This window comes from Phaseolus vulgaris, chromosome 2 (genome assembly GCF_000499845.2).
Source record: "Phaseolus vulgaris cultivar G19833 chromosome 2, P. vulgaris v2.0, whole genome shotgun sequence".
Taxonomy (NCBI): domain Eukaryota; kingdom Viridiplantae; phylum Streptophyta; class Magnoliopsida; order Fabales; family Fabaceae; genus Phaseolus; species Phaseolus vulgaris.
Window position 1 is genome coordinate 651021 of NC_023758.2, and position 27571 is coordinate 678591.

The following is a 27571-nucleotide window of genomic DNA, read 5'->3' on the forward strand; positions in this document are numbered from 1 at the left end:
ATAATAAAAATTGTATAGATAAAAACTAAGTGGTTAAGATTATAATTTATATACATAATATATTGTAGAATCTCATCTTTTATTTCATTTAAAAAATATCTCAACTAAAATAAATTAGACTTTTATAATTAGGTGTTCATTTATATAAAATATATTAATATTTGAACTATAATTTTAAGACAATATAATGTTACAAATCTAAATTATAACTAATGTTTAAAGTTAATAGTTTATAAAATAATTAATGAAATCATTTGGTATTTTTTATTGTTATAAAACAATAAAAATTTCAAATTTTAATACCCGTTTCTAATTTGATTTCTGATTTTAAGATTACCACATTTAAAATAATCTATATACTAACATAAACATTATGATAGTTGCATAAAGATTTGATAACCTTCTTTTATATATTATTCTAAATTACATACATATAAATAATTTTACCTTTATTTTTATTTTTATTTTTTTCACTTTATTTATCCAATTCAAAAAAAAATCAATTTTTACAATAATTTTTATCACATTCTTTTATTGTATTTTCTTCAATATCACTTTCAATCTAAAGTTCAAATCAGGCAATAATTATAGTTATAAATTCAACTATTTGTTTCATATTTTTTTAGTGGATGCAAATCTTAAATCTCTCCCTACATAAAAATAAATAAAATAGATTTTGAAACATAAAGGGTTTTATTATATACTAATTAAAGTATCTTAAATAATTTTTTTCTTAAGATTAATTATAGATGTTAATTTCTTTCCATTTGTAGAGTTATTTGATTCATTATATCTTTATTTTTTTTTATTTGATTTAATTTACATTTTTATTCCAGGTTAACTAATCTTTTTATATATTTTTAAGTATAAATTATTGAAATGTTTGAATTTAGGTATGCTTTTCTTATTTGATTACACTCATTCAAATAAAGTCACTCTTTTCTTATTTTACGGAAAGCAGGGGATTGACCACATGGTTTTGTTTTATAAGAAGTAACGGATGAAGTACATGGTTTTGTTTCATGGGAAGTAAAAGATGAAGCACACAGTTTTGTTTCATAGTAAGTGATGAATGAACCATAGTTTTTTGTTTTAGGAAAAGTGATAGATGAACCAGAAAACTTTGTTTCATGGAAATTGATTGATGGACCACACAGTTTTGTTTCATAGGAAGTGAAAGATAAACCATATTGTTTTGTTTCATGGAAAATAACGGATTGACCACACAGTTTTTTTTCATAGAAAGTGATGAATGAAATGCGTTTTTGTTTAATGAAAAGTGATAGATAAACCAAACAATTTTGTTTCATAGAAAACGTTTAATGAACCACATAGTTTTATTTAATGAGAAGTGACTGATGGACCACACAATTTTTGTATTTTCTTTTAATTACAAATATTTGAACAACTCTCGTAATATTTTTTTCTCTTACAAAATAAATATTTGTTTTCTAAATCTAAAGAAAAACAAGGTATGAAATTGCTAATATAAGTTTCAAAACACAAAAAAAAAAAAAAAAGTTTGGTATTAATAAAACATTGTATCTTCATTTTACAAATTTTGTGAAAATTCAACATTTCAACCTAAACTTAAAAAATACTTAAAAAGGATATTATAGAAAATAAATAAACTTACTCTATCAAAAATTCATTATGATTGATTAAAAAATTCTTACTAAGATTTAAAGAAAAAAAAGTTTAAAAATATAGGAAAAATTGTATAAATAAAAATATAAGAAAAATTGTATAAATAAAAACAAACTGATTAAAATTTTAATCTATATACATAATATATAGTAGAATCTCATATTTCTTTTAAAAAATATATCCAGTAAAATAAAACAAATTCTCACAAATTATTTATATAAAATATATTAATATTTGAACTCACTACAAGAAAATCATGAAATAGAAACCAATTTTAGAGATAAAAAAATAATTAGTTGTTATAGTGACTAAATTAGAGACCATTTCAGAGATTAAATTTTTTATTTATTTTTAAATTAATTTCTATTATTGTTAAATAGTTTCTAAATTGCTATCTAATTAGCTACAAAATTTTAACTACCAATTATTTAAATTCTAAATTTGGTAGCAAAAACCTTGGTAGCTAATTAGATACTAATTTAGAAATCATTTAACAATAATAGAAACTAAAAGTTTTTTTAGTTTCTAAAATTGTCTCTAATTTAGTCATTATAACAACTAATTATTTTTATGTCTCTAAAATTGATTTTTATTTTATGATTTCCTTGTAGTGACTACACTTTTAAAGCACACAATGATGTTAGAAATCCAATTATAAGTATGTTTAAAGTTAATAGTTTGTAATATAATTAATGAAATCTTTTGGGACTTTCTTATTGTTATAAAATAATAAATTGTTCAAATTTTAATATGCGTTTCTAATTTAATTTTTGATTTTGTTTGACCACATAAATTACATAAATTGTCCTTGCATGCACACCTTGCACATGTCTAAGATGACCAACTCACTCATTTACTTTTTTACAAAATATATTTATAATTGACTGTCTAATTATTATAAACACACATAATCAATTGCAAGACATGTAATCAATCATGTAACTCTTAAATATAATTACATTATTGTAATAAAGTAATTATAGATGTATTAATTTTTTTCCATTTGTAGAGTTATCTTATTCATTATATCTTTATATATTTTTTTATTTAATTTAAACTTTTATTCCAGGCCAACTAATTTTTTTTTTTATATTTTTAAGTATGAATGATTGAAATGTTGAATTTAAGTATGTTTTTCTTATTTAATTATGTTCATTCAGATAAATATGCACATAAAGGTACTATATTCTTATTTCATAGAAACTAAAGGATTGATCCCACAATTTTGTTTTCTAAGAAGTAACAGATCAAACACATGGTTTTGTGTTTCAAGTAACCGATGGACCACATGATTTTTGTTTCAAGAGAAGTAACGGAAGAAGCACATAGTTTTGTTTCATAGTAAGTGATGGATGAACCACACATGTTTTTATTTCATGAAAAGAGACAGATGAACTAGACAATTTTGTTTCATGGAAAGTGATTGATGGACCACACAGTTTTGTTTCATATAGATTAACGGATGAACCACACAATTTTGTTTCATATAGATTAACGGATGAATCACACAATTTTATTTCAAGAAAAGTAACGGATTGACCACACAATTTTGTTTTATAGAAAGTGATTGATGAATCATGCATTTTTATTTCATGAAAAACTGATAGATAAAACAGACAATTTTGTTTCATGAAAAGTGATTGATGGACCACACAGTCTTGTTTCACAGAAAGTGACTGATGGGTCACACAGTTTTTTTTATCTTCTAAATGGTTAAGATTATAATCTATATACATAATATATTGTAGAATCTCATATTTTATTTCATTTAAAAAAATCTACTAAAATAAAATAGACTTTTATAATTAGAGTTTGATTTATATAAAATATATTAATATTTGAATTATAGTTTTAAGACACAATAATGTTAGAAATTTAAATTATAAGTAATGTTTAAAGTTAATAATTTATAACATAATTAATGAAATTATTTGGTCATTTCTAAATGTTATAAAAGAATGAAAAGTTCAAATTTTCATATGAACTTGATTTAGATTGATCACACAAATTAGATAAAGGTAAGATGATTTTCAAATAAATTGTCTTAAATTGCTCATCTTGCACCTGCTTCATATAACCCACTCACTTAGTTACTTAGTTATTTTTCTACGAGATGTGCATGCATAGTTGACTGTTTAACTTTCATAAACATACATAATCGATTATGCCTGACTTATAATCAATCATGTAACTCTTAAATATAATTAGATCATTATGCTCAACTAATCAAAGATGTCATTAACATACCAATTATGTAAGTAATTTTGATAATATATTGAAATAAAATATAAAATAATCAATTATAAATAAATTTGATCAAATAAGCACCATTTTGAACACACTTATTATGATTATCACTTTTAAAATAATGTATATACCAACATAAACACTGGGATAGTTAACTATATAATGTTTATGTTGGTATATAGTTGTATAAAAATTTGATAGCCTTATTTTTTTATGTTATTTTAAATTACATACTTTTAAATACTTTTACCTTTATATTTTTTCTTATTTTCACTTTTTTACATTCAAACAAATCAACTTTTTAACATAATTTTTTATTTATTTTATTTTCCTCACTTTCACTTTAAATCTAAAGTTTGAACACATAAAAATGATAAATATTTATACAATAAATTTGCTAGATAAAAAAAAAGGCAATTACTATACTTATAAGTTCAACTATTTGTTTATTTTTTTAAATAGATGCAAATCCTGAATATCTCTTACACATAAATAAATAAATAAAAATATATTTGAAACATTAAAGATTTTATTATGTACTAATGAAAGTATGTTAAATAGTTGTTTTTCTTCTTAAAACGAATTATAGATAAATGTATTAATTTATTTTTATTTGTAAAGTTATCTGATTCATTCTCTTTAGAAAAAGGGACTAATTCCCAACCACAAAATTATAACTTTTTTGTAAAAAACTGAAAAGTTAAAACACTTGGTTCTGTGAATAATTATTTTTGGAATTTAGACACCATGTCTATTACGGATGGCATTATATTAAGTAATTTATTTTCAGATAAAAAATCAAATTTAAAAAAGTCAACAAAGATCATGGACATTTACTACTCCTATTATACCAAGCTTTATATATATGCCTTTTGTTTTTCTTCTTTTTCTTTATACAATATTGCACACTTTATTCTGCTCTGACACTTCTAAAAAATGTCAAAGGACAAATACTGGTTTTAAAATAAAGTTTCACACTGCCTTCTTCTTAAACCGCGTATCTCCACTGAATAAAACATTTATCATGCAAAATATTAATAATTGCAGGGTGAAAAATTGAAGAATTACACTGATCAAAGAAGGAAGTAAAAATTAAGATTTAGAAAAAAATTATAGAATGCATTCATATATTTAATTATATATTCCATATCCAGAGTTTGAAAATGAAGTTCCTTAAAAGTGAAGGAAGTGTTTGAATGGCGTGGCATGGTAAAAGTTTAAGTGCATGATAAATAATTAAAAGTGCAATTAATGTTTTGAATTAAGTTTAATGGAAGTGTGATTAATAACAGAAATAGTAATAAATGTGGTATAAAAGTATTAATGAGGGATGAGGTGTGGAAGAAGCGTGTTTGAATATTAGGAAAACTGGAAGAAGAGTAATTGAGGAGATGCCAGCTCACATAACCGTCAAACTCGGACAGTGGCAACAAAGTGCACAGAAGACAACAAATGTTTTGATTTGAAAAAAAAAAAACCCGCAAAAAGGGATATAATATTATTATTTAAGTGATTTAAGTGTGTGTATTATTTTGGTGTTTGAGTGAGGAAGTGAGTGAGTGAGTGAGGGAGAGTGTGTGAGTTTTGTTTTGAGTTGCTGCTTCTTACTTTGTTCTTCTTTTTTCTTTGTTTGTTCCTTTTGAATTTTATTTGATTGTGGAGAGAGAAGGTGAAGTTGGGTGGGGGTTTGGTGGAGGGAACTCAAATGTGATGGGAAGCAATGGACTGTGCAATCTCTTTTCTTGTTTCAAAGCTTCTTCAAATCACAACCATGGCCATGGCCATGGCCATAGCCATAACCATAACCAGAGTCAGTTGGTTTTTGCGGAGACAGAGCCATTGGACGAAACCCTAGGCCACTCTTTCTGCTACGTGAGATCCTCAGCTCGCTTTCTCTCGCCATCCCATTCCGATCGCATCCTCTCCCCCTCCAACTCTCTCCGCTTCTCGCCCTCTCATCGCTCCGATTTCCCCGAAACCGCATTCAAGGCCATTTCCGGCGCCTCCGTCAGCGCCAACAGCTCCGTGCCCAAAACGGTGCTGCAGTCTGAGGACGACGACACCACCGTCAATGGCTTCAGAGGAACAGCGTCCTTCAGCGCTCTCCCTCTCCAGCCGGCGCCGAGAGGAGGAGAGACTCTTGCCTCGGAGAGAGAGCGGAGGGCGTTCTTTCTCTCGGGGCCAATTGAGAGCGGCGCGCTCTCGGGACCCCTTGACGACGCCGTTTCGGGCTCAGCGGGAGTGCCTTTCTCTGCTCCGCTCGGGGGTGGAGTGTACGTGAAGAAGAAGCGGAAGAAGAGCATTGCCGGGTTGAGGAAAGCCTTCCAGCGGAGTCTCTCGGAGAAGAAGCGGCCTTGGGTTGTGCCGGTGGGGCGGAAGGGGAAGACGGAGGCGACGAGCGAGACGGAGAACGAGAGCAATGTGCAGTGGGCGCTGGGAAAAGCGGGGGAGGATCGTGTGCATGTGGTTGTATCGGAAGAACAGGGTTGGTTGTTCGTAGGGATATACGACGGTTTCAATGGCCCTGATGCGCCAGAGTTTCTCATGGGTAATCTTTACCGTGCCCTCCACAAAGAGCTCCAGGGTTTGTTTTGGGAACTTGAAGAACCGCAGTCGCAGGTGCAGGGAACTAACCCTGCACCTGAGGTGGAGGATAATGAAGTTGAACCCCGGGATGAGGTGGAGGTGGAGGAAGACTCTAATTCTCTCCGAGGATCGGTTAAGAGAGTGACGTTTCAAGCGGAGGGGACTGAGAGCAGGAGGAGAAGGCTGTGGGAGTTTCTGGCTGAGGAGGATGATGCGGAGAACGGGCTCGATCTTTCCGGGTCTGATAGGTTTGCGTTTTCGGTTGATGATGCGCTCAGTGCTAGCAAGGAGGATTCGGGAGGTAGTAGACGGTGGTTGATTTTGTCTAAGTTGAAGCATGGGTTGTCGAGGCATAAGGAGGGTCATGGGAGGAGGTTGTTGCCGTGGAGCTTGGGCGTGGGGGTGGTGGAGAAGGAGAAGGAGAAGGTGGAAAATCCAACGACGGCAGAGGAGGAGGAGGAGGAGGAGGAGGAGGAGGAGGAGAAGGGTCACGGTGGGAGGAAGCGGAAAGTGGGGCCTGTGGATCATGAGTTGGTTTTGAGGGCGTTGTCTAGGGCGCTTGAGATGACTGAGCTTGCTTATTTGGATATGACGGATAAGCTGATTGATACCAACCCGGAGCTTGCTCTGATGGGGTCGTGTCTGTTGGCTGTGTTGATGAGGGATGATGATGTTTATGTTATGAACGTGGGGGATAGCCGCGCCATTGTGGCACATTATGAGTGTGAGGAGGTTGATGCTACTAGTAAGGAAACGGGGAGTGGTGGAGGCATTGGGTCAAGCGGGGAGTGCATAGTGGAGGAGTCGTCGGCTCCAGACGAAGGTGGTGTCGTGTTAGGGAATGAGGGTCCTGCCCGGGAAAGGAGGTTGGTTGCATTGCAGCTGTCCACTGATCACAGCACCAGCATTGAAGAGGCAAGTTTGTAATTGGACCACACTCCCTGTTTCCGTTCAGACTGTCACATTGCAATACTTTTTGTCTTGTTTTTTTCTATATTCATCCTTCCTCTGATAATATATTTTCTACAGTGTCCTTCAATTATGTATTTCCTTTGGTAGCTTTCTTGAATATCATACTTCTATTAATATATTGCTAATGATGCTGCATTTTCCCTTAGTTTTACTACTCCTCTCCTCATGTGCTGTGATGTGTGCTTGCTTGTTTTGTGTCTACTTGTCTTAGCATATCCCAAAGATCAGGGATGAGATTGTCTTTTGAAGATTTGATCTAAATTCAGCATTCTGTTTTTTTTATCAAGCGGCATGTTGTTTTTGACTTTGTAGCTTTCATTGGTGCTGTATTGGATTTAGATGTTTGCTTTGTGCTTATATGCGGTGTCCTTAATTATAGAAGTTCTGCCTCTATTAGTTTTTTTCCTTTTCCTTCAGTCATGATGTTCTGATCAATTCGTATTGCATGTCTTGAAAATTGAAGCTTAATGTTTTGCAGGAAATTGTTAGAATTAAGAATGAGCATCCTGATGATAGCCATTGTATTGTAAATGATAGAGTGAAAGGCCGTCTTAAGGTTACTAGAGCTTTTGGTGCTGGATTTTTGAAACAGGTATTGTGCCTTTTAATATTTAAATACTTTCTTGTACCAATATTTCATTCTTGTTTACTTTTTACTGTCAGATATGAGAAGAATAGTGACTTTGATATCCACTATTATGTGACAGGAGCACTGATTGTTATTTTTAGGCACTGTATAATCTATTTACGACGAATTTGGTCTCTGTAAAAAAAATTCTTTGCATAGAATAGGTTAGAACTTAATGTCAACAAGAAAAGCTTACTTGAAGTTTAAATTATTTTGAATAACCTGCAGCAAATTTTTACATTTTATTTTAATTTTGGACTTGGAGAACTAGTGCATAGCTTTTATGTGTATGTGGTTTTTGTGATTGGTGTTTAGATGTGTGGTTGGGTCATCTTTGCTTTTTAAGACTTGGTTTTAGAGTAAGCCAAACTTCCTTCTCTTGCTATGGAGAGACATTTCATTTCGTGCTACCTGACTTTTATTAGTGCCTGTGGCACTGCTGCACTTGCCCATTCTCATTCACACAAAACGGAATCCTGCTTGTTTATCATCCCTCTTGTTCAAGGAAGCAATTCTTAGACTTAAATGTTATAAGAAAGTGTATGCTGACTGGATAATTTCCATGTTTCTGCAGCCAAAGTGGAATGATGTGGTGCTAGAAATGTTTCGTAATGAGTATATTGGCACTGCTCCATACATATCCTGCTGCCCTTCATTACGTCACCATAGATTATGCCCTAGAGATCAGTTCTTGATCCTCTCATCTGATGGTTTGTATCAATACCTAAGCAATGAAGAAGTGGTTTCTCAGGTCCAGAGCTTCATGGAAAAGTTTCCGGATGGAGATCCAGCCCAGCATTTAATAGAGGAGCTGCTCCTACGTGCTGCCAAAAAGGCTGGTAAAAAGATCTTCTTCATGAATCTTTCTTATATCTTTGCATATGGTCATTTGAACATGTTCAATTTGTTTTACGACAGAAATGGTGGAAATGACAATTCATTTATATAATTAGTAAAAGCATTTGTCTTCTCTCAATGTTTCTAAAAGATAGTCGAACATTAAAACTTCTTGGCTAAAGTCTATTTGGTCCTTTTTTAATTTGTCCTATGTGATTTTGGTTGGTTCCCTTTTTTCTCCCGTGATTTTAGTCAATATTTGCAATTTTGGTTTATTTCTCAACTTTGCATACGTGTTTTTTTTCTTTGATTTTGGTCTAATTGAATCTTTAGATCTAACATTTATTTATGGTACCTTAAAGAAATAATTGAATTGATTAAAATTAAATTATAAAATAATTAAAGTTTGCAAAAGTGAAAATTGGATCAAATTTTGATTTATTTTAAATGTAGGGACTAAAATTGGAAGAAGATTAAGAGGACTAAAATTGGAAGAAGATTAAGAGGACCAAAATTACATATCAAGAATTAATAGCGGACTAAAATAGCAATTTAGTCAAACTTTTTTATTGGTTGACTTGGTGATCTATTCATATGCTATATTTCTGGCCAAAACCAGTCACTACATCTGTGATGTGACTCTTCCTTTTGACATTGAGGATATATTTATTTCCACTGGATTTTGCTTGAAAAACAAAGTAATGGATATTTGAAGTTGTCGACACAAAAGTTGCAGTGTATATATTTTGAAAACTTGAATAAACTGTATCCCCCTTATATCTCGAGCATGTGATTTAATGCATATGGTTTTCTTTTGTCTTTAACTGCTGTTCCGCACCCTATTTTTGAGCCCTTTTTCTTTTTTAAAAAATTGTTTCAAAAATGTGTTGCCTTATTAGTATTGTATTATTCATAGGGTGATGCTATAACAATATGCTTAACATCTTGGTTTTCTGGGACACTGCTTTACTTGTTTGTGAGCTCTGTGTAGCTACTTTACAATTTTTTATTCTTTAGAATTATCTGACTTTACATATTCACATTTTTATTTTATATCTATATTATCCCTCTTAAGGACATATCCTGGAGGGTTGTCTTGTCTATGTGCATAGGATTGGTTGGTTCTTGTAGAGAAAATGTTTGATGCCAGTGGGTCAGTTTGTATTTTACAACCCCAGCCTGAGGTGGGGGTTAAGTAAAGTTAGTTAAGACGAGAAAATAAGATGGAAAAAGAAAATTATTAATGCAATATTGGAATTAACTTTTTGCTCAAATGACTGGACTTGTCAACTACTATTTAGAGATTTAGAGTGGTGATTTTTATTCAATTGTTGCAGGAATGGATTTGCATGAGTTGCTGGATATCCCTCAAGGAGATCGGAGGAAGTATCATGATGATGTGACTGTTATGGTGATATCACTTGAAGGAAGAATCTGGAAATCGTCAGGGAAGTATCCGTGAGACCTTGCTCAACTCCCAGTTGGCTGTATACATGTGATCGTAATTGAGGGTGCCTCTAAGCCCGTGTCTAAATTTCAAAGTGAAACTCATTTTTGGATGTTCATTCTGGTCTGCAACATTAGTTGTGAATAGAAGAACCGTACATGTTAATGGCAAGAAGCCACCGGTATAGCTCCATTCAGAATTGGGAGATGCGAAATGCAATTAAAATGAGCTTAGAAATGGGCTTGGGAAGTCTCTTAAGGAGAAAGAACCATGTAAAGCCTTTTTAAACTGTTCTTTTTTTGTTCCGTCATCATCGCAGTCTATTTCTTTTCCCATCTATTGTCCAGCTTTATAGAGATGAAAAATGATAGAAATTTTTAGTAGCGGAGGCCCTTTCCATTCTTTTCTTTTCTTTTTTTTTTTGCCCCTTTTCTTTCTCTGGTTCCAGCCAAGAGATGTGGGTGTATATTGGTGGGGATACAAATGTACTGACTGAGCTTAGAGCAGTCACTAGTCAGAGAAGAAAATATGTAATTGAAGGTGGATTTCTACCATTTCGGATTAACATGATTCTGAATTACATGCTCAATCTAATCATGCCATTTAAGTTGTACAATGAAACATTCCCTGCCCGAAACAATAGAGAAGAAAGAAATAAAATTGAATGTTTAGTAAAATCATATGAAAAATAAAAATAAGGCATTCCAAAAAGTTGTATAATTTGATTGATTTGATAGAAATTGAAGAGATGCAAAGAGAAATAGAAATAAAACATTGAGTTTCACTACTTTTCAAAATCATTTACTTCATATTGTTATTCAATCAACCAAACTAAATAAATTATGTCCCTAATCCACCTCTACCAAATAAATCACAAACAATGAGTACACACATTTTTGGGGTGTGTAAACCTTTACTTGCAAGACCCTCATTTTGACCCAGTTATATATGGCTTCATTTATGGGAATTGCATATAAGCTTGCAACAGTTAGTTCTGAAAAGAAAATTCTCTGTGTATTATATAACTGTCATCATGGATGTGATAATAACTACAAACTTAACATCAAGCGAAATTGTTAGATTTCGCTAACGTTATGAACTTCATGTAATTTTTGGATCAGAGTTGTTGTTAGAACCAAACTGGCTTTGCAGAACTGATTATTTTTATTTTGTTGTTTGAAGCGGGAAAATTGTGTTTGAGATATATAAAATAAGGCAGCTGAAAGCACCAAAATTTTCCAACCCAGAGGCCATCACAACAAACCGTGAATACGTGAGTCTATTTGCACCTTAGGATTTGAGTAAAGGAGAAACGTCAGCAACATAATCCATTAACATTCTTCTTTTCACACACCTAGTGAGTGAATTTTACATGAATCCTATTAAATACCAGATCTCACTCATTTGGTGCTCTAATGTTCAAACTAAGGAGACTCATTGGAATTTTAATCCATATAATATAATGTGCTGAGAAACAAAACAAAAATGTGTCAAAAGTATATATCACCAACATTCCATTCCATGTGACCTAAAGGCAAAAAAACGGGGCCATAGCTGAATGCAGTAACAGCATTACAGTATTCTGAACACGCTAATATTTCATGATTTCACTAATAATTTCATGGTTCTCAATAAATTTGGGCTAATTAGAGAAGTTTATTTTAGTTCTCCTTCTAGTAAATACCATAAGGATTGTAATTCCTTCAAACAAATGCATTATTCAGTAAAAGAGCACATCCACATATCAGTCCTACACGGTGAAGCATCAAGCACCAATTATTTCACTCATCAGCTACATACAGTACAAGATTACAGTTCAATGTTCTCGAAGAAATGAATTCTGATGAAAAGAATTTCATTTTGATTTCAATTTGTCATTTCATCGGACAACTTAAGATGTGTTTACATTTAGCAAAGGCCTAATATGATGGTCAATTAGAAGATGGATCCAACAAATTTTTAATCTGGCTTCGTACTCTGTCTCTAATGGAAGAACAAGGAAACTTATCAATCACCTCTCCTCCAAAAGCAAAAATTAGAACTCTTCTAGCAGTCTTTTGGTCGATGCCGCGTGCCTGGAAATACAGGAGCTGACTTTCTTCCAGATCACTTATTGCAGCCCCGTGAGAGCACTTGACATCATCCGCCACAATTTGGAGATTCGGTTTGACATTCACGGTTGCACGAGGTTCAAGCAGAAGACTTCTTGTTAACTGACCTGCATCGGTCTGCTGAGCATACCTACACCACAATAGTACATTGCTCATATATTATACACATTTGAACTTTAAGTCTAACTCAACCTCAAAACCGGCTTATAAAGTAAAATTTATAACCATTTATATAAAATGAAATATCTTAATCTCTAGTTGATGTGAGATTTCCAACACACCCCTCACGTCCTAATCGATGTGGGATCTCCAACACACTCTTCACGCCGAGAGTGACAACTCGAGCGTGAGACAACATATTATAGATAATCTGATAATGACCCGATAGCGGGTGACTTGATTAGCCCAATAAACACTCGCTATGATAGACTCAAAAATGGTCATGATACCATATTCTTTAATAGTTTAGCACTATAAATCAATGAAATCAACTTTTTCACCAAGAATCATCTGTTTGTTTCTCTTCTCGGCTTCTTTTAGTTTTGGAAACCATTTTGTAAAACAATTTCACACTATTATTCAGCAATCAACCTCTCATCTAAAACCGAAAAACAAAAACTGGGAGATACTATCTCATTTTTTCCTGTGTTAAAATCTCTCCTTCAATTGCACACTATCCTACAGCCTCCACCATTTGTCATGTTTAGCAGCATTTTGGAAACTAAAAACATCTTTTGGAAAATAGAAATCAACCACAACCTTAACAAAGCTCATTTGATTCACATATTGCAGCACAAGTGCATACATACATACCTGTTAACCTTAACGTTTCCGTCAAAAACTGCCTGTCCCTGGGAATGAGTAACAATGCATTTGTGAAGTTGACGAGAATAGCCCCGTGGATGGTCCAGTACAAGAGTGCTATGCAGGTCCTGCGTTTGATCACCCACAGACAAGTGCAGAGAGGATAAGTCGGTGACAGTATCAGGACCCAATTGCTGGATATGAAGATTGTGCCTCCCCAGTTTTCCTCCCGCACTCACCTCTGTAAGTTGATAAGTACTAGACGATTCCTGCAAGAAAACACATGACACAGAATCTCACAACCCGATCTGGTAAAGTCCACGAATATAAAAGGCAATGATTTGACGAATCCAAGATTGTGACCTGGCGAACGGAGGTCCATTTGATGTGAGCGGCACGGAAAGACTGTGTCTGGATGTAAGAATGAGAAAGCTTCGCACCTTCTCCGATGACCGCCTCAAAAGCAGCGTTACTCCAATAGCGCTCGTTCTCGTTCCCCGGCGCGGCGGAAAAGTCTTCAGTTATATGGGCACTTGCGCCTTTCTCGAGCACGACGAGAACCCTGGGATTGGAAAGGTACATGGTGTCGGAAGAGTGGGTGGAGGGGGGCTGCGGCGGAGTGTATTGGAAGTGGATGGGGTTTTGGAGGTGGCAGCCCTCGGGGACGTAGACGAGGGTTAAATCGGGAGCGGCGATTCCGTTGATGGACCAGAAGAGGTCGGCATCGGGGAAGGTGTGGGGGAGGAATTGGGAGACTGTGTGGAGGAGGGGGGAGGAGGAGAGGGCGGAGAGGGGGCCGACGTAGACGCCGTGAGGGAGGTGGGAAGTGAGGATGTTGACGGGAGAGGGATGGGAGAGGGGGAGGATGCGGGATTGACGGATGAAAGAGAGGTCGTTGAAGCGGAAGGGCTCTTCTCGGCGGGAAGGCCATGGAGTGGAGAGGAGGGATTGGGAAGAAGCGTTTCGGAGGTTGTGGAGAGGGAAAGGGATGGAGGCTGTGCTGGGGATGCTCTCTTCCAGGGTTTCGGCCAGTTCCAGAACGTAGGGGTCTGAGGTGAAGCCCTTGTTATGGGCTTTGGGTTTCACCAATTTCTTCTGAGAAACCCAAGAGAACGGAGAAGAAGAAGAAGAAGAAGATGAAGAAGAAGGAATCAGGGAACTCCATGCCGCCGGAGACAATCCTACACCGTTCATCCTCTCTTCCTCTTACTATCCTTTGCTTCCACTGAATCAAAAACCACTATTACTCATTCCACCTAACTTCATTCAACCTATTTAAATTTTAAAATTTATATATATTCAATTATAGAGTTAGGTTTCACATGGTTTGATCAATTTGGATTCCAAATTAAATTACATGGTTCAATTGAAATTTCTCCTCAAATAAAAATAATAATAAATTTGACTCAACTCGACTCATAATGAAGACTAGAAAAGAAGTGAAATCAAAATGAACAATTCATATCTATTAAATATTTTTAATAAAAGATGAAATGTATCAACTCTTCCATTGATTTCAACCGTGAAAAATATTTATAGCAAATAATAAGGGAGGTTTCAATCATAAATAAAGAAGAAAACAAAGGATAAAATAAAAATTAAATTGAGAAGTTGTGAAGGATAAAAGAATACATCAACCTTTAATTAATGAAACGATAGGCGCTCTTCGGTTTCTTGAAAATAATAACTATGAGTTCATCGGCCAATCCAGTTAATATATCGTAATGTTTCGATATTGAGAAAAAACTTCAATATTGAGGAAAAGGTCATGTATTGCATGAAGAAAAACCTCCTCAATTTTAACTAAGTGGGGTGCCTACCTCATTCAATCCAAATCATTAAGAAGACCATGCAAAGGTTTAAACTTTTCATGAAAAAAAACCTCATATCAGTCTTAAGTGGGTGGGGTGCCGACCTTGTTCGATCCAAAGCAATGAAGACCATGTACAGGTCTTAACTTGACGTGAAGAAAACCCATCCACAAGTCTTAACTTGGCATGATGTCGACCTTGCTCGATCCAATTAGAGTTTTTAAATTTACATCGTGAAGGAAATGCCGACCTACTAGGTGAAGGAAATGTCGACCTCGCTCGGTCTGGTTTGTAAAGGAAATGTCGATCTCACTCATTCCAGTTTGTAAGTTTTAAATCATATCTATAACAGGTAAAGAAAATGTCGACCTATCAGGTAAAAGAAGTGTCGAGTCCAAGTTCGGTCCATTATCAAAAGTCAGCTGAAAGGTGGAATCAAGTAATACCAACGAACTTATCAGCCTCATTGGCTTATGCTTGAGACTGGGAGGCTGTGAGGTCATGGGTTGAACACAATAATAGGGTGAAAGCGGATCTAATACCGATCTTTGAGTTTAATGGTTATGAGCTTTTTAGCCTCATTGGCTTACGCTTGAGGCTAGGGGGTTGTGAGGGGACTGATCTTGTTAATATGGTGAAAGGTTTGTTGATCTTGGAAGCTTTTTAAGCCTCATTGGCTTACATCTAAGGTTGAGGGGTTGTGGGGTCATGGACTGAGTCGGATGAGGTTGAAGGAGGTGGGCCGATCATGCTAGGGGAGAGAAGGATGTGTTGGAGGTCTATTAAACCTCATTAACTCACGCCTAAGGTTGAGGGGCTGTGAGGTAATGAACCAAGTCAAATAAGGTTGAAGGAGGTGATCCGATCATACTAAGGGAGAGAAGGATGTGTTGGAGGCATGTTAAGCCTGAGAATACATATTAAAAAAAAAATTCTAAATAAGTAAAAAGAAGTAGAAAAACTATAATTAGTACGGGAAAACCTATAATAAGTAATTATCACCTCTGAAGAAATTACAACTCCTTTTATTAAAAAAAGGTAATTAGGACTTTTTGATATTCTTTTATCTTATGCATATGCTTTTAAATAAGTAAATATGGATATTAAAATCAGTATTTATATAATAAAAAAAGTTAAAATAAGATGTATTTAAGAGATAAAAGAAAACCAAGTAATGTGTAAGCATTTTTATAACCTGAAATATATGGTGATCCTGAGAAATATTCCTATATATATGAAAAGCCTAAAACATATATTATTGATATTAATATCCATAATGATTGATTGATGAAATAACAGAGATGATAATGCATGAAGTAAGGGCTCAGTCGACTCCATGAGATGGTAAATGGTTGTGAAAGACGTCAATTCGAGGTTCATCACAAGTGACAACAAACTCATCACCAGGTATGAACTCTTTAAAGCATGCTAATCTCCCCAGTTCCTCAACTTCCTCTATGACAAGATCAAGTTTAGCAACTGTTTCCACAAGCAAAGATGCAAAGGCAGCAAAAGGAAGAGCCTCAGAGAACTCAAGGCTAGTGATTGCAATTTTACTCAGTTGGGGCCTCAGAGACTTTCGTTCTGATTCCTTTGTCTGTTCAGTGCTAACCCTTTTGTTTTTCCACTCCAGCAATGCTGAAGAGTCCGTTTTAACGCTTGAAAGAGAGGTCTTTCCATGTCCAACTTGTTCTGCAGCTATTTTGAACATGTTGCTGGCTTGGTTGTGCCTGTGTTTGGGGCCTAAGAAGAGCCGAGGTTGAGATTTTATGGCAGTGTTCAGGTCCTGCAGGGCTTCGTGCAGATGATCAGAGAGTATTTCTGGAGAGCAATGCCTTCGATTCCTTATGCTGTTGGAAAGTTCTATCAGTACTTTCGATACCTCTGCTGCAAGCCGAATGCAAGGGTCCTTGAACATGGCTCTCACAGATCGTGGTGTCTAAAAACATTTTCAAATGAAAGTGTACAAATCATAGTGTCAGTGGGATTAATTACGCTTAACTATTTCACATTACAGCAGTCAGAATAAACCTCTGTGTGTGTGTTTATTAACAGTTTCAATCCATCAATAAAGAAATAGAAATATTCTGATGTACATATTATTTACAACCTTCTGATGTCATGCTAAATCCTTATCAATTTCAATCCTCATTTTTAAAGATGAAATAATTACTATGTGTATTTAGTTTGGTATCTATTCTTTATTTTGAGAGAAGGTCTTACTGACATCAATTAAAGAAAATAACTTTCAATTTTCTTTTCTAATTAATTCTCAAACTTGTTTACTAATGTTGGAGATCACAACATCAAATAAAGATAAAGACATTTCATAGTATATAAGTGGATGTAAATTTTATCCTAAAAGTTGGTTTTATAAGATTGAATTAAGCTTAAAGTCTACTAAGTCTACTTCTTGATATGGTATCAGAGTCACTCGCTATCGTAACGAAAGTTTATTGACTTTATAAGGTCACTCGCTATCGGGCCGCTAACAGACCACTCATAATATATAGTCTCAGACGTAAGTTGGGTGCAAACCTCACCTAAGGTAAAGTTAAATTTAAAGTCAATTTTTTGATATGGTATCAAAGTCATTTATAGTCTATCATAACAAAAGTTTGTTGAATTTATCAGGCCAATAGATGCAAACCTCACCTTATAAGCCAATTTTATAAAATTGAATTAGACTTAAAGTACATTTCTTAATAACTATTAATAACTAAAGATTAAATGTAATAAGATATTTACAAATATCAGTACTTCTTCATAACTAAAGATTAAATGTAATAAGATATTACAAATACCAGTAGAGTATAATACAGTGTTAATTAAACTATTTTTCAGATGTAAAATTTATGAAGCATTACCTGGATTTCTGTTCTCAAACAGCCATGTAAGGCCACCACAGTATAACCAAATTGACGCAGAACAGCTCCAACTTTTACATATTGCTGCCATGGAAATCTATGACAGTACCTCGAATGCCTTGGCTCCCAACTTGCATGCAATGCCTGCCCAATTCAAAACAGAACTGAGTGATTCACTGCATTCAAAGAAAATGAATGTATTTGAATGACTCACTCACTGCCTTACCAGTGTCTCATCAATGGATTTTGAATCCAAAACAGCCTTATAACCTTTGTATATTGGATCCTCAGACAATTTTATATCTCCAGAACCTTCTATTTCTCCATAAAAGTATTCATTCACACAAGCTGCAACATTTTAATTACCTTTCAATGTGTTAATTTAACAAGAAATAGTGAAGAAAACAAGTATCACTAACTAATACTATACTACTTTTGTACCAAGCTAAAATTGCATTTGATCATATAGCTGAATACACTTCACCTTTTAGTTCCCATATTTACAAGAATTTATTTTAATCTTCAAATATGTTATTTTTAATCTGTGTAATTTTAGATAATAAAAAGTAAAATAGAAGTATGACTACAAATGCACACAAAATACATTCACTTTCATAGAAGAAATTATTACATGGTCAGAAATGATAAGATTTCAAGAATCTCTACATGACAAGTTATTAACTTTTTTTTCACACATTCAAACATAGATACTCACAACACACATGCAAAAATTCATCAGCCATGTACATAATTTATATAAATAGAGTACTAATATTAAATTAAGAAAGAGAATATGTGTATTGTTAGAATTAGTGCAGATGCTGTAAAAATGATCAAATTCAAATACTGTTATATGTGTCCAACAGATGTATATAACATGGGATGAGACTATTTTGTAAAGTCCAATTAGTAGTATTAGAAGTTTGTATACCTTCTATGGATTTGGCAAGGCCTTCAAGCTTGTAAACAGTGGAATTATGGAGGTCTTCTCCTGACCAATTTGGAAATACCAGTAGACTCATGAGAAGGCAAACAGCACAGCCTATGGCAATGGTGTATACACGCTCATGTGCAATCTTCAACACATTATCAACCCGGTAGCTTGACACAGCAATCAGGTTGAAAGTCAAGAGAAATATAACTATACCATAGTCATAATTCTTCTTTATATAGGGAATAAACCTCATATATGTAGCTAGAGCTCCTGCAATAAGAGCATTAACTTTTAGTCGTCATCACATTGAATGTATTAGTTATTGTGATAAAAATTTGAAAAAGCCAAGAATGAAGTGAAATTAATCAGAATGTTAACATTGGTAGAATCATTTAAAGACAACCCTTTTGATCAGGAACCTCAATTTTAAGCCTTGATTTCTCATAAAGTTATAAAGCAAATCTGGGCACCTATAGAAAAAACTGCAGCTCCAATGATGATAGCTTGAGAGACTCGGCCACATGCATTTGCAACATACCCAACAATGAATGCCAATAATCCTGCTAACAGTGTTCCCAATCCTCTGTTGAGCCCTTTGCACAAAGTTGCCCCTGGAACCATATAAAGATATTAAGCAGCAAGGGCATTATTATACATAGGAAAGTGTCAAGTAATGAGAGTAGTTAATTTTGATCACATAAATTTGATATTTAAGAGAATTACTTGCCTGCTGTGAATTCCAACACAACCACCACAGTCATGACAGCCCAAATAGCACTCTGTCCAATCGTCTTGTAAAATGGCTCCAACAAATACAACAAAGAAACCAGAGTGAGAGACAAACCCACTTTGAATGCATGGATCAACCTTCTTGGATCTTCACGCCCCACCCTCCATGTAGTTTGACAAGCCTTAGTAGGAATTCTCCTCACCCTCTCACCAAAAACATGCACACGTTTCTTCCAGTTACCATTCATTATGCAACTCTCATTCTCAACCACCATTTCCTGGCCAGCAAAAACTTTGGGAACCATTTCTTAAGGTGCAAGTTATAGAATGAGACGACACTGTAGTAAAGACCCTGACAACTCGAAATGCAACAAGTTAATAGGCTTCTCAGGGTGTTTCATATTTCAGTAGCCATAACACAAGAAATAGTTTTATAAAAGGGAAAAGGAACTGATATTTTTGTCATTTTGTGGGTTAATGGGGAGTCTAGATGCATGAAAGAGAACCCCAATTTTTGTCCATGAAGCAAGTGTGAACTTTATAAGGAGGGTGAAAGCTAGAAGCTGGCAATGTCATTTCTACCTTCACGTGCATTCCATTAAAGTGGCAACGCTTTAAACTGAACATCTCTCTCAACTCTTAAAAAGTTGAAAAAAGAGAAGAGAACTCCAATTACACTATTACTATTTTTTGTGGTGACTGGTTCCCTGTTACCTTGATGATTATATTGTCTGTGTATTTTTTATGGAGGTCAAATTATGAGGGAACATTCAAACCATTAAAAATGGGCAAAGAATGCTTCCAATTTTCTCCACCACACCATGCAAGATTATATGTAGAAATACTTGAATTTGATGCTGAATACGGTGAAGGTGACAAGTTGCACCGACCATGTTACGTACATAAAAGTACAATGCAGAACTTAAGCGTTGGTACAATATTTATATTTTCAAATCCCAGTTTAACTGTCTACCTCTGGTTGACCTAGCTCTAACACATTGAGGCTGTTACCAATCACATTTCATTTGCAAAGCAAGCAGCTATGAAATTCTTCATTGAATAATTTCAAATCACATAATTAGGTGCTATTAATCTATCCTCTTTCTCATAAACTTGAAATCAGAACAGACATAGAGATTGATGAAGACTATAAGCACATAACAGATGTTGAATTAGGTAATAATTTTAGGTTGATAGTTTGATTTCATTGGCATTAAAGAGTGCTGCTGCCAGCTGCAATATGGCAGTGTGCAAATGATAGAGTGATTGTGGCATCGAAAGTTGGTGTTGACTCCTTGTGCTTCACGGGAATACAACCAATAATAGCCATAATATGGTATGAATAAATGGGAAGAACCGTGTGAACTGTTGTATATATTTGATATTTAAGGTAGCTTTTTTGAATCTAAATGTAGTCCTCAAACAGTTGGGGTTACTAGATTTCTTTCTTTTTCTTTTGTTTTGTTATATTAGTAAGCGGTTCTCTCGTGCATTTCCAACTTCTCCATGACTCCATCCGTTTGAAGCTGAGATTTCAACATCTGCCTCCACAAACCAATTGCCATCTGTATTCTTCAATTTTCTCCAACATATTGGGAGAGGGTTGGATCCTATTCTTTCACTTTGGTGTGGAAAAAAATTATCCAAAATGAGATCATCCTTGCGTACTACTTACATAACTCAGCAAAACAAGATTTAAGCTTCATTTTAACCCAACCTGATTTATGTTCTCAGACCTAAAGTTATATTTGTGGAGATCAAAGTTGTACACTGTCAAAATAAAGAGATCAAAAGTAAAATTACGTTTTATTGTTTTTATGTCATCACGTACAAAAAAAGCTTTTATATTTTCTCAGTCTTGGTATGGTGGTAGAGGAGGTAGGATCGTCAACAGCTGCACGTGATCCCTAAAGCCATAAGTCGAAACCCAAAATATAATTAAGTCCATGCACAAGCCATTTCCCATCTTCAATGGGTTCTCATCTTAGAGAAAAAGTGAAAAAGAAGAACAGGCTAATCAAGTATAACCATGTTAATACATGGTTTATCATCGTAAAAAATTTCCCAATTCATTCATGTTCTTAGTTTTACCGATAAAAAGCTGAGTGGTAGTCTATTTCCAGATTTTACATGTGATTACTTCTCATCATCACAGGTGAATATTAACTACTCAGTGAAATGTAAAATTCATTTTTTAAAAATAGCATTTAAAACTCTCTTACGTTTAAGTGAAACATCAAATTCTATCAAGTTTATTTTATTTAACTATTATTTTGTTTTAGACTCATTAACCACATATATGCCATTTTATTTAATTTTACACAAATTTATAAGATTTAAGGGGTAAAAACCGTAAGCAGCCAACGCAGACAATGCAGCTGCTTATTTCTTAGTATCGTGTGCTCATTAACCATACAATACAAGAATAGCTATCAAGGAATCAAAAGATCAAATAGTATTTGATACCAAATTAACATTTGTTGCGTTAATAATTCAAAAGTCTTTACTCATTAAATTTTTTTATATGTTATAATCCTTGACTAGTAGTGCCTTCAAAACACTTTTTTTCCCATTTTCCTATTTTCTAGCTAATATCAGATATTAAGACCTTCAAAACGTTTAGTTGACGGCAGAACAAAGATTTAATGTAAATAAACTACTCCAGATCGTGCTCACGCCCCACGATAAAGACTACGAACTTGCCCCAAATATACGAATTCTCTGTTCGATTGGAACCCAACAGCATGGACAAATAGCTTTGCCATTTCTCCCATACTCTTTACTGCAACTGGCACACATAACTTGGTGTGCACATGGCAAGAAAATTACGGAAACCTCCTCTTTTCCACATATAATGCATTCTCTATCAGTATTACCGGTGGCTTCTTTTCCAGAAAAATCTGGCACACTATCTAATTCTTGCAGAAGCTTAGCAATTATCTCTCTGTGGGGCTCTGCACCCTCAGACTCACTTGTAGGCAAAATAGCCAACTGTGCAGATGCTTTAAGACACGAAATCTCCTGCTCCAGTCTTAGGAGATCATCCTTGCGACGCTGGAAATCAATCTCCATCTTCAGGCTTAAAGCCTTAAGATTTCTTTTTCTATTAGCCTCAGCTGCTTCCACAGAACGGCGTTCCTCTTCAATCAGTGCTAAGGCTTCCTCCTTAGCCTTTAACTCTTCACCCTTCATGACCTGTCAAAAGTTATTATTACGCAGAATAAAGGATTCAAGACAAGCATATGCTCTGATACATAGATAGTTTAATTATAAAGTAGTTCAGGAAAAGAGAAGGCCCACCGAGCAGAAAACTAAGAAAGCACCGGGCAAAAACTGCCATTGTCATAGAAAAGAGGTTGAATGGTAAGAAAGTTGCATTGAGTGCATTCAATGCGGACAAAACTGTATCATACTTATCGATCAGAATGCAATGAACTGAGGAAAAATTAGGCATAACCATAACCAAGACAAAAATATATGATTCACTTTCAAGATTACGAATAAGAAGACACCAAGAAATTGAATGCGTGTATTTAGGATCATCATGGACTAAAAAGACATGAATTCTCCACATATCTATCAACGGGTATACAAATACACACTGCTATACCTGATAATTTAACGTAAGCAACTCCAGAATATTAGTATAATTGATGAATTCATTCAAGACAAATCACTTCAATTTTGGTTGATTTCAAATAAAAATAACAGACAAAGAACAAAATCCAAAAGCACCAAGCACTTGTATATGCATTTATAAACATGTCAAGAAGCATATATACACGCAATGTACGAGAGGTATTCAAAGCACCCTGTTGAGGTTGTGGGTACCATGCTGTGTCTTGCACAAATATCCAACTCAGATACGTGTCTCATTGAATAAAGCTCCTCCTTTTTGCTTTCCATGATTCACAGTGCACATACACTGTTCTGTTACAAGCACAAACATCCTAATGTATGATGAAATGGACAAAAAAGAAGACACGACAAATTTATCAAGTCCCTGATGGTAAATACTACACCAAACCAGTAATATACAAACACAAACTCGATAAACATAAGACAAGTTTCAAAATCACTCCACAGACTCCAAATTCAGGTTAGATATATTCAATGGTTCATGAGAAAATAGTTCAAAGCCTTTATGCAGAAAATGTAGATTTCAAAATGATATGAGCAAACCTCAGCTTCTTTTGCACGTTTTTTAATCTGAGCCAACACTTCTTGTATCTCCAAAATCTTCTGTTTTTCATCTGAAATATCCTGTTTTATCTTCGCTTCCTGTTTTTCCCAAGCCAGAAGCTTCTTTAAGCACTTTTTCTCCCTTTTTGCAATTTGCAAGCAGCTTGCGACTGACTCTGATGCACTTAATTTACAAGCTTCTAACTCTGCTTTGATTTCAGCTTTCTGCGCCTCAAGTTTTCCGACTCCTGCAGCTGCTAGATCCATTTGACCACAAGCCTTTCTCAAGGCCTCCTCCATTTCTAAGAGTCTCACCATGGTAGGGTCCTCAAGCTCCTCATTTTCCTCTTTCCCCTTCTTCAGTCTTTGACTCTCCTCTTTTTCTATCCTGAATGTTTTCAGCTCAATTAGATAGCTGTTAAGCTTTCTTGCAGCTTGGATTGCCTTCTCATGAGCCCAATCTTTCCGCTCCTTTACCTGTTTCTCAAGATCCTTTATCTGATGCAATAGAGTGACTATCACCGAATTCTTCTCATCTTCTGCCACAAACTCCAAGTTCTCATCAATATTTAGATCATGAAATTTACTCAGCACAGAGTTAAAGTCATCCTGGTCATTCATATTCTGAGAGTCACCAGACAGATCACCAAGGACTGCAGTCACAGAAACAGACGAAGAGTCCAATTTCGAAACAGTGCTAATCACAGGAAGTTTTCCTGCATTTGACTGGACCTGTTTTGAGCTGGCCTTATAACCATCAGCAAACGCTGCAACATTGCTTTTCAGCGAACAAATCATCGCAGGAGTAAGATCAAATCTTTTCGGGAATTCAATATCTCTCTGTAACCGTACAGTCATCTCCTTACCACAAAAGAACCCTTTTAAAGGAATATCTGAGCCTCCCTCTTTTCTAAATCCCCCTTCCTCGCTCTCAAGCTCGGTTAAAGGAGGAGGACACATGCTTACAACAGGAATATGGACGGTAATTGCCTTTAACACATTGTAATCGCTCATGAGGAGACACCACATAGCATCACCCTCACCTAACTCGAGCCTCACTTCTTGCAACAAAAACACAAGATTCATCAGAGTGTACTCCTGTAGCTTCTTCAAATCAGAGAACGCAGGCTTGGACTCATACATGTCCAAGCTCCCCTTTGTCAAACAAGCCAAGGTATTGTGCAGCAGGTCTGTTGCCAAATCGTTGGCGCCATAACAATGAACATTGTGCAGAATCGCTTTCACGGCAATATCCTCATTGTGCCCCAAAGCAACAAGCTTTGACACAGTATCGTTGTATATAATTTCCATGCATTTCAACGAAATGTCTTTCATTTGAACCTCGTTGCACAAAACCCATCTGGAGGAATCAACATTAGGGTTTGAATCAGAAATGGGACCCTTGACATGATAGTATTTATAGGGCACCATCCATCCATTGTCCAAATTGGAAGCTGAATCGGATTCGGATTTCATCCAAAGAGCTTTCCAATTAGCTTGATTGTTTTTATTATTCACACTGAAACCCGTGTTGTTATCCCTAAACTTTCGTGAATTAATTCAATACATAGAGATAATGACGAACTGAAAAGGAAAATGAATAAGAATAGAGACACTCACAGAGGGGTATCGGAGAGAACATTATCCCTGTAATTCATTGCTCTCTTCTATGTTCCGTTGAAGATAGAAGAGAGCAATGAAAATTGTGAGTGCCGAGTTCAGTTTCTATCACTTCTTTCACTCAACTTCACTGAAGCTCACTGAAGCTCAGTGCCACCGCAAGTTTTCGTTTCGGGTTTGGCCAATTTATAGCTTTCTCTATGTGGGCCCACACCCTCAAAAATATTTGGGCCATCCTTCACTCTTGCTTTTTAGCACCTACCTAATTGTTTTCCACACTTCCCTATTCCAGTGAATGACGGAAATATTATTAAACTTTTTCTGAAAATATTATTAAATATTTTGGAAAATATTGAAAAATAAAATATATTACAGAATTAAATTCTAAAATACATTATAAAATATTTATTTTTTAATTTTTCTTATTAATATTAGGAGAGATTGCAATTATGTTTCTCTTGTATATTATAGTAAATAGTAGTCGCATTCTTTTTTAATTTTGTAATAATTTTTCATATTTTATGAACAATTTTCAATACTTAAAGGTACCCAATAAACCATTATCTAAAACGAAAAATCAGTAAACTAAGTAAAATCAATAAAAATAAGTAAAATCAGTAAACTAAGTAAATTCATTTTCAACTACCTCAAATCTTTTTTATCCTTACTTATATGTCTACTTTCTTAATTTTTATCTCTTACTATATTATCACTATTATTTTAGTTTTTTACATAACTTCTAAAGCATATTTTTTAAAATTAAAATAAATAATAAAAATTACCCATAAGATAAGTATAGAAATATTTTTGGGAGAAAATTGAAACAAAAGAGTTGGTGGTCCTGTTATTTAGTGGTAAGTTTATCCATGCTTCTCAACTTAATATTTTTTTTTCTTGTTGTCTTTACTTTATTGATGCTCCGTGAATTGGAAAATTTTATTTCGCTATTTATTATTCCATTATAACGCATACTTTTAAAGTAAAAAAAAAAAGTGGGCATTGAAAGTGGTAAATATTAATGCTACATTGGATTGTGCATAGGAACACCCTCCCGTGATGGAGCCTAAAATGGATTTGACCCACCCACCCACCAAATCTATCGTCAAATTTAGCCCAACAGCAATGTTTTTATAGGAAACATGAGAGGGTCACTAATTATTCTTTCCATCTTAGTAATTCAATGTTTCCAAATTATTGAGTTTCATGCTTCGTGTATATACTTAGTACTGGATTATTATAACCAAAAGGTTTTAGGTGTGTTTTTTTTTCTTATACATTATTTATCTTATTTATTTCTACTTAATATAAGAGTTCAGACTCTAACGTTCGTCTAATTTTATACCCACACTATTTGTAATCTTCTTTTTTCTTATATCGTGTGTATCGGTAGGAATCGGACAATATCATAATTTTAATATTAGATGTTGATCTATCGATATGTGCAAAATGTATCAAAATAATAATAAAAAATAATTAACACACCTTAAACCGTATAAAGAATGAAGTAATACACGCTTAATCATGTTATGCATGTTAATCCTCGTCCAAGAGTAAGAGAGCACATCACACCCATACAAATAGGCACAATAGACAAAGCAAATGTATGTCATTATTATTGCATTAACTACATCTGAATACTCACTTGAGCGTAGGATAACATTTAGTCAAAATATTCCCAACTAAAAGTCGAAACCAAACGTTAGAAGAGGAAGAGTAAGAAAAACACGATCCTAAGAGAATGAATCAATTCTCCCCTTAATAATAACTTCTGAAGAAAATGAATCAGTTCTTCACTCAATAATAATTTTTCAAACCCGAACAATTTGTTTCTTGTAATAAAAAAAATTGTATGAATAATGAAAATTAAAAAAATTATTGTTAATGTTATGAATACTTGTACTATTAAAAACCTTATCCAAAGTGAAGCGTATATATTAAAAAAAGTAATAATGTTAAGTGGGAAGAAAAGGAATAAAAAAAATGTGAATATTTTTTTGGGAAAAGAGAGAGATTGGAATTTAGGTAAATGGAGTGAGACAGAGGACCACAGTTTTAGATTAAGAGAGCCATGGTCCTTATTTCTCATCTTGTACCTTAGTAATAATAATTCCGAAGGAGAGTCCATGATTTGATTCCCTCTTTTCTTTGT

At 34.5% G+C, this 27571-nt stretch overlaps 4 protein-coding genes across 5 annotated transcripts; 1 reads left to right on the top strand and 3 right to left on the bottom strand.

Annotated features, from left to right (window-relative positions):
• The first annotated feature begins 5237 nt into the window (after positions 1-5237).
• LOC137809988 (protein phosphatase 2C 29-like) lies at positions 5238-10953 on the top strand. The gene is made up of 4 exons (XM_068611085.1): positions 5238-7395; positions 7931-8044; positions 8655-8919; positions 10255-10953. Exons 1-4 carry the CDS (start codon positions 5605-5607, stop codon positions 10377-10379), a joined length of 2295 nt encoding a protein of 764 aa, XP_068467186.1. The 5' UTR covers positions 5238-5604; the 3' UTR covers positions 10380-10953.
• Positions 10954-12122: 1169 nt separating this feature from the next.
• Positions 12123-15299, bottom strand: LOC137809990 (protein ABCI7, chloroplastic). Its single transcript, XM_068611088.1, has 3 exons — positions 13643-15299; positions 13289-13548; positions 12123-12605 (listed from the first exon to the last, which is right to left on the bottom strand). Exons 1-3 carry the CDS (start codon positions 14471-14473, stop codon positions 12296-12298), a joined length of 1401 nt encoding a protein of 466 aa, XP_068467189.1. The 5' UTR covers positions 14474-15299; the 3' UTR covers positions 12123-12295.
• Positions 15300-16262: 963 nt separating this feature from the next.
• LOC137809989 (aluminum-activated malate transporter 12-like) lies at positions 16263-20151 on the bottom strand. Its single transcript, XM_068611086.1, has 6 exons — positions 19619-20151; positions 19362-19502; positions 18889-19161; positions 18184-18305; positions 17958-18101; positions 16263-17029 (listed from the first exon to the last, which is right to left on the bottom strand). Exons 1-6 carry the CDS (start codon positions 19923-19925, stop codon positions 16415-16417), a joined length of 1602 nt encoding a protein of 533 aa, XP_068467187.1. The 5' UTR covers positions 19926-20151; the 3' UTR covers positions 16263-16414.
• Positions 20152-22057: 1906 nt separating this feature from the next.
• Positions 22058-25582, bottom strand: LOC137809991 (MND1-interacting protein 1-like). Of its 2 annotated transcripts, none has more exons than XM_068611090.1 (3): positions 25423-25582; positions 23803-25162; positions 22058-22815 (listed from the first exon to the last, which is right to left on the bottom strand). In XM_068611090.1, the coding sequence occupies exons 1-3, from the start codon at positions 25458-25460 to the stop codon at positions 22312-22314; spliced, it is 1902 nt and encodes a 633-aa protein (XP_068467191.1). In that variant the 5' UTR covers positions 25461-25582; the 3' UTR covers positions 22058-22311. The 2 variants fall into 2 exon arrangements, with proteins under 2 accessions (XP_068467191.1, XP_068467190.1); XM_068611089.1 differs by having other exon boundaries at positions 23803-25342.
• Between the last annotated feature and the right edge of the window lie 1989 nt (positions 25583-27571).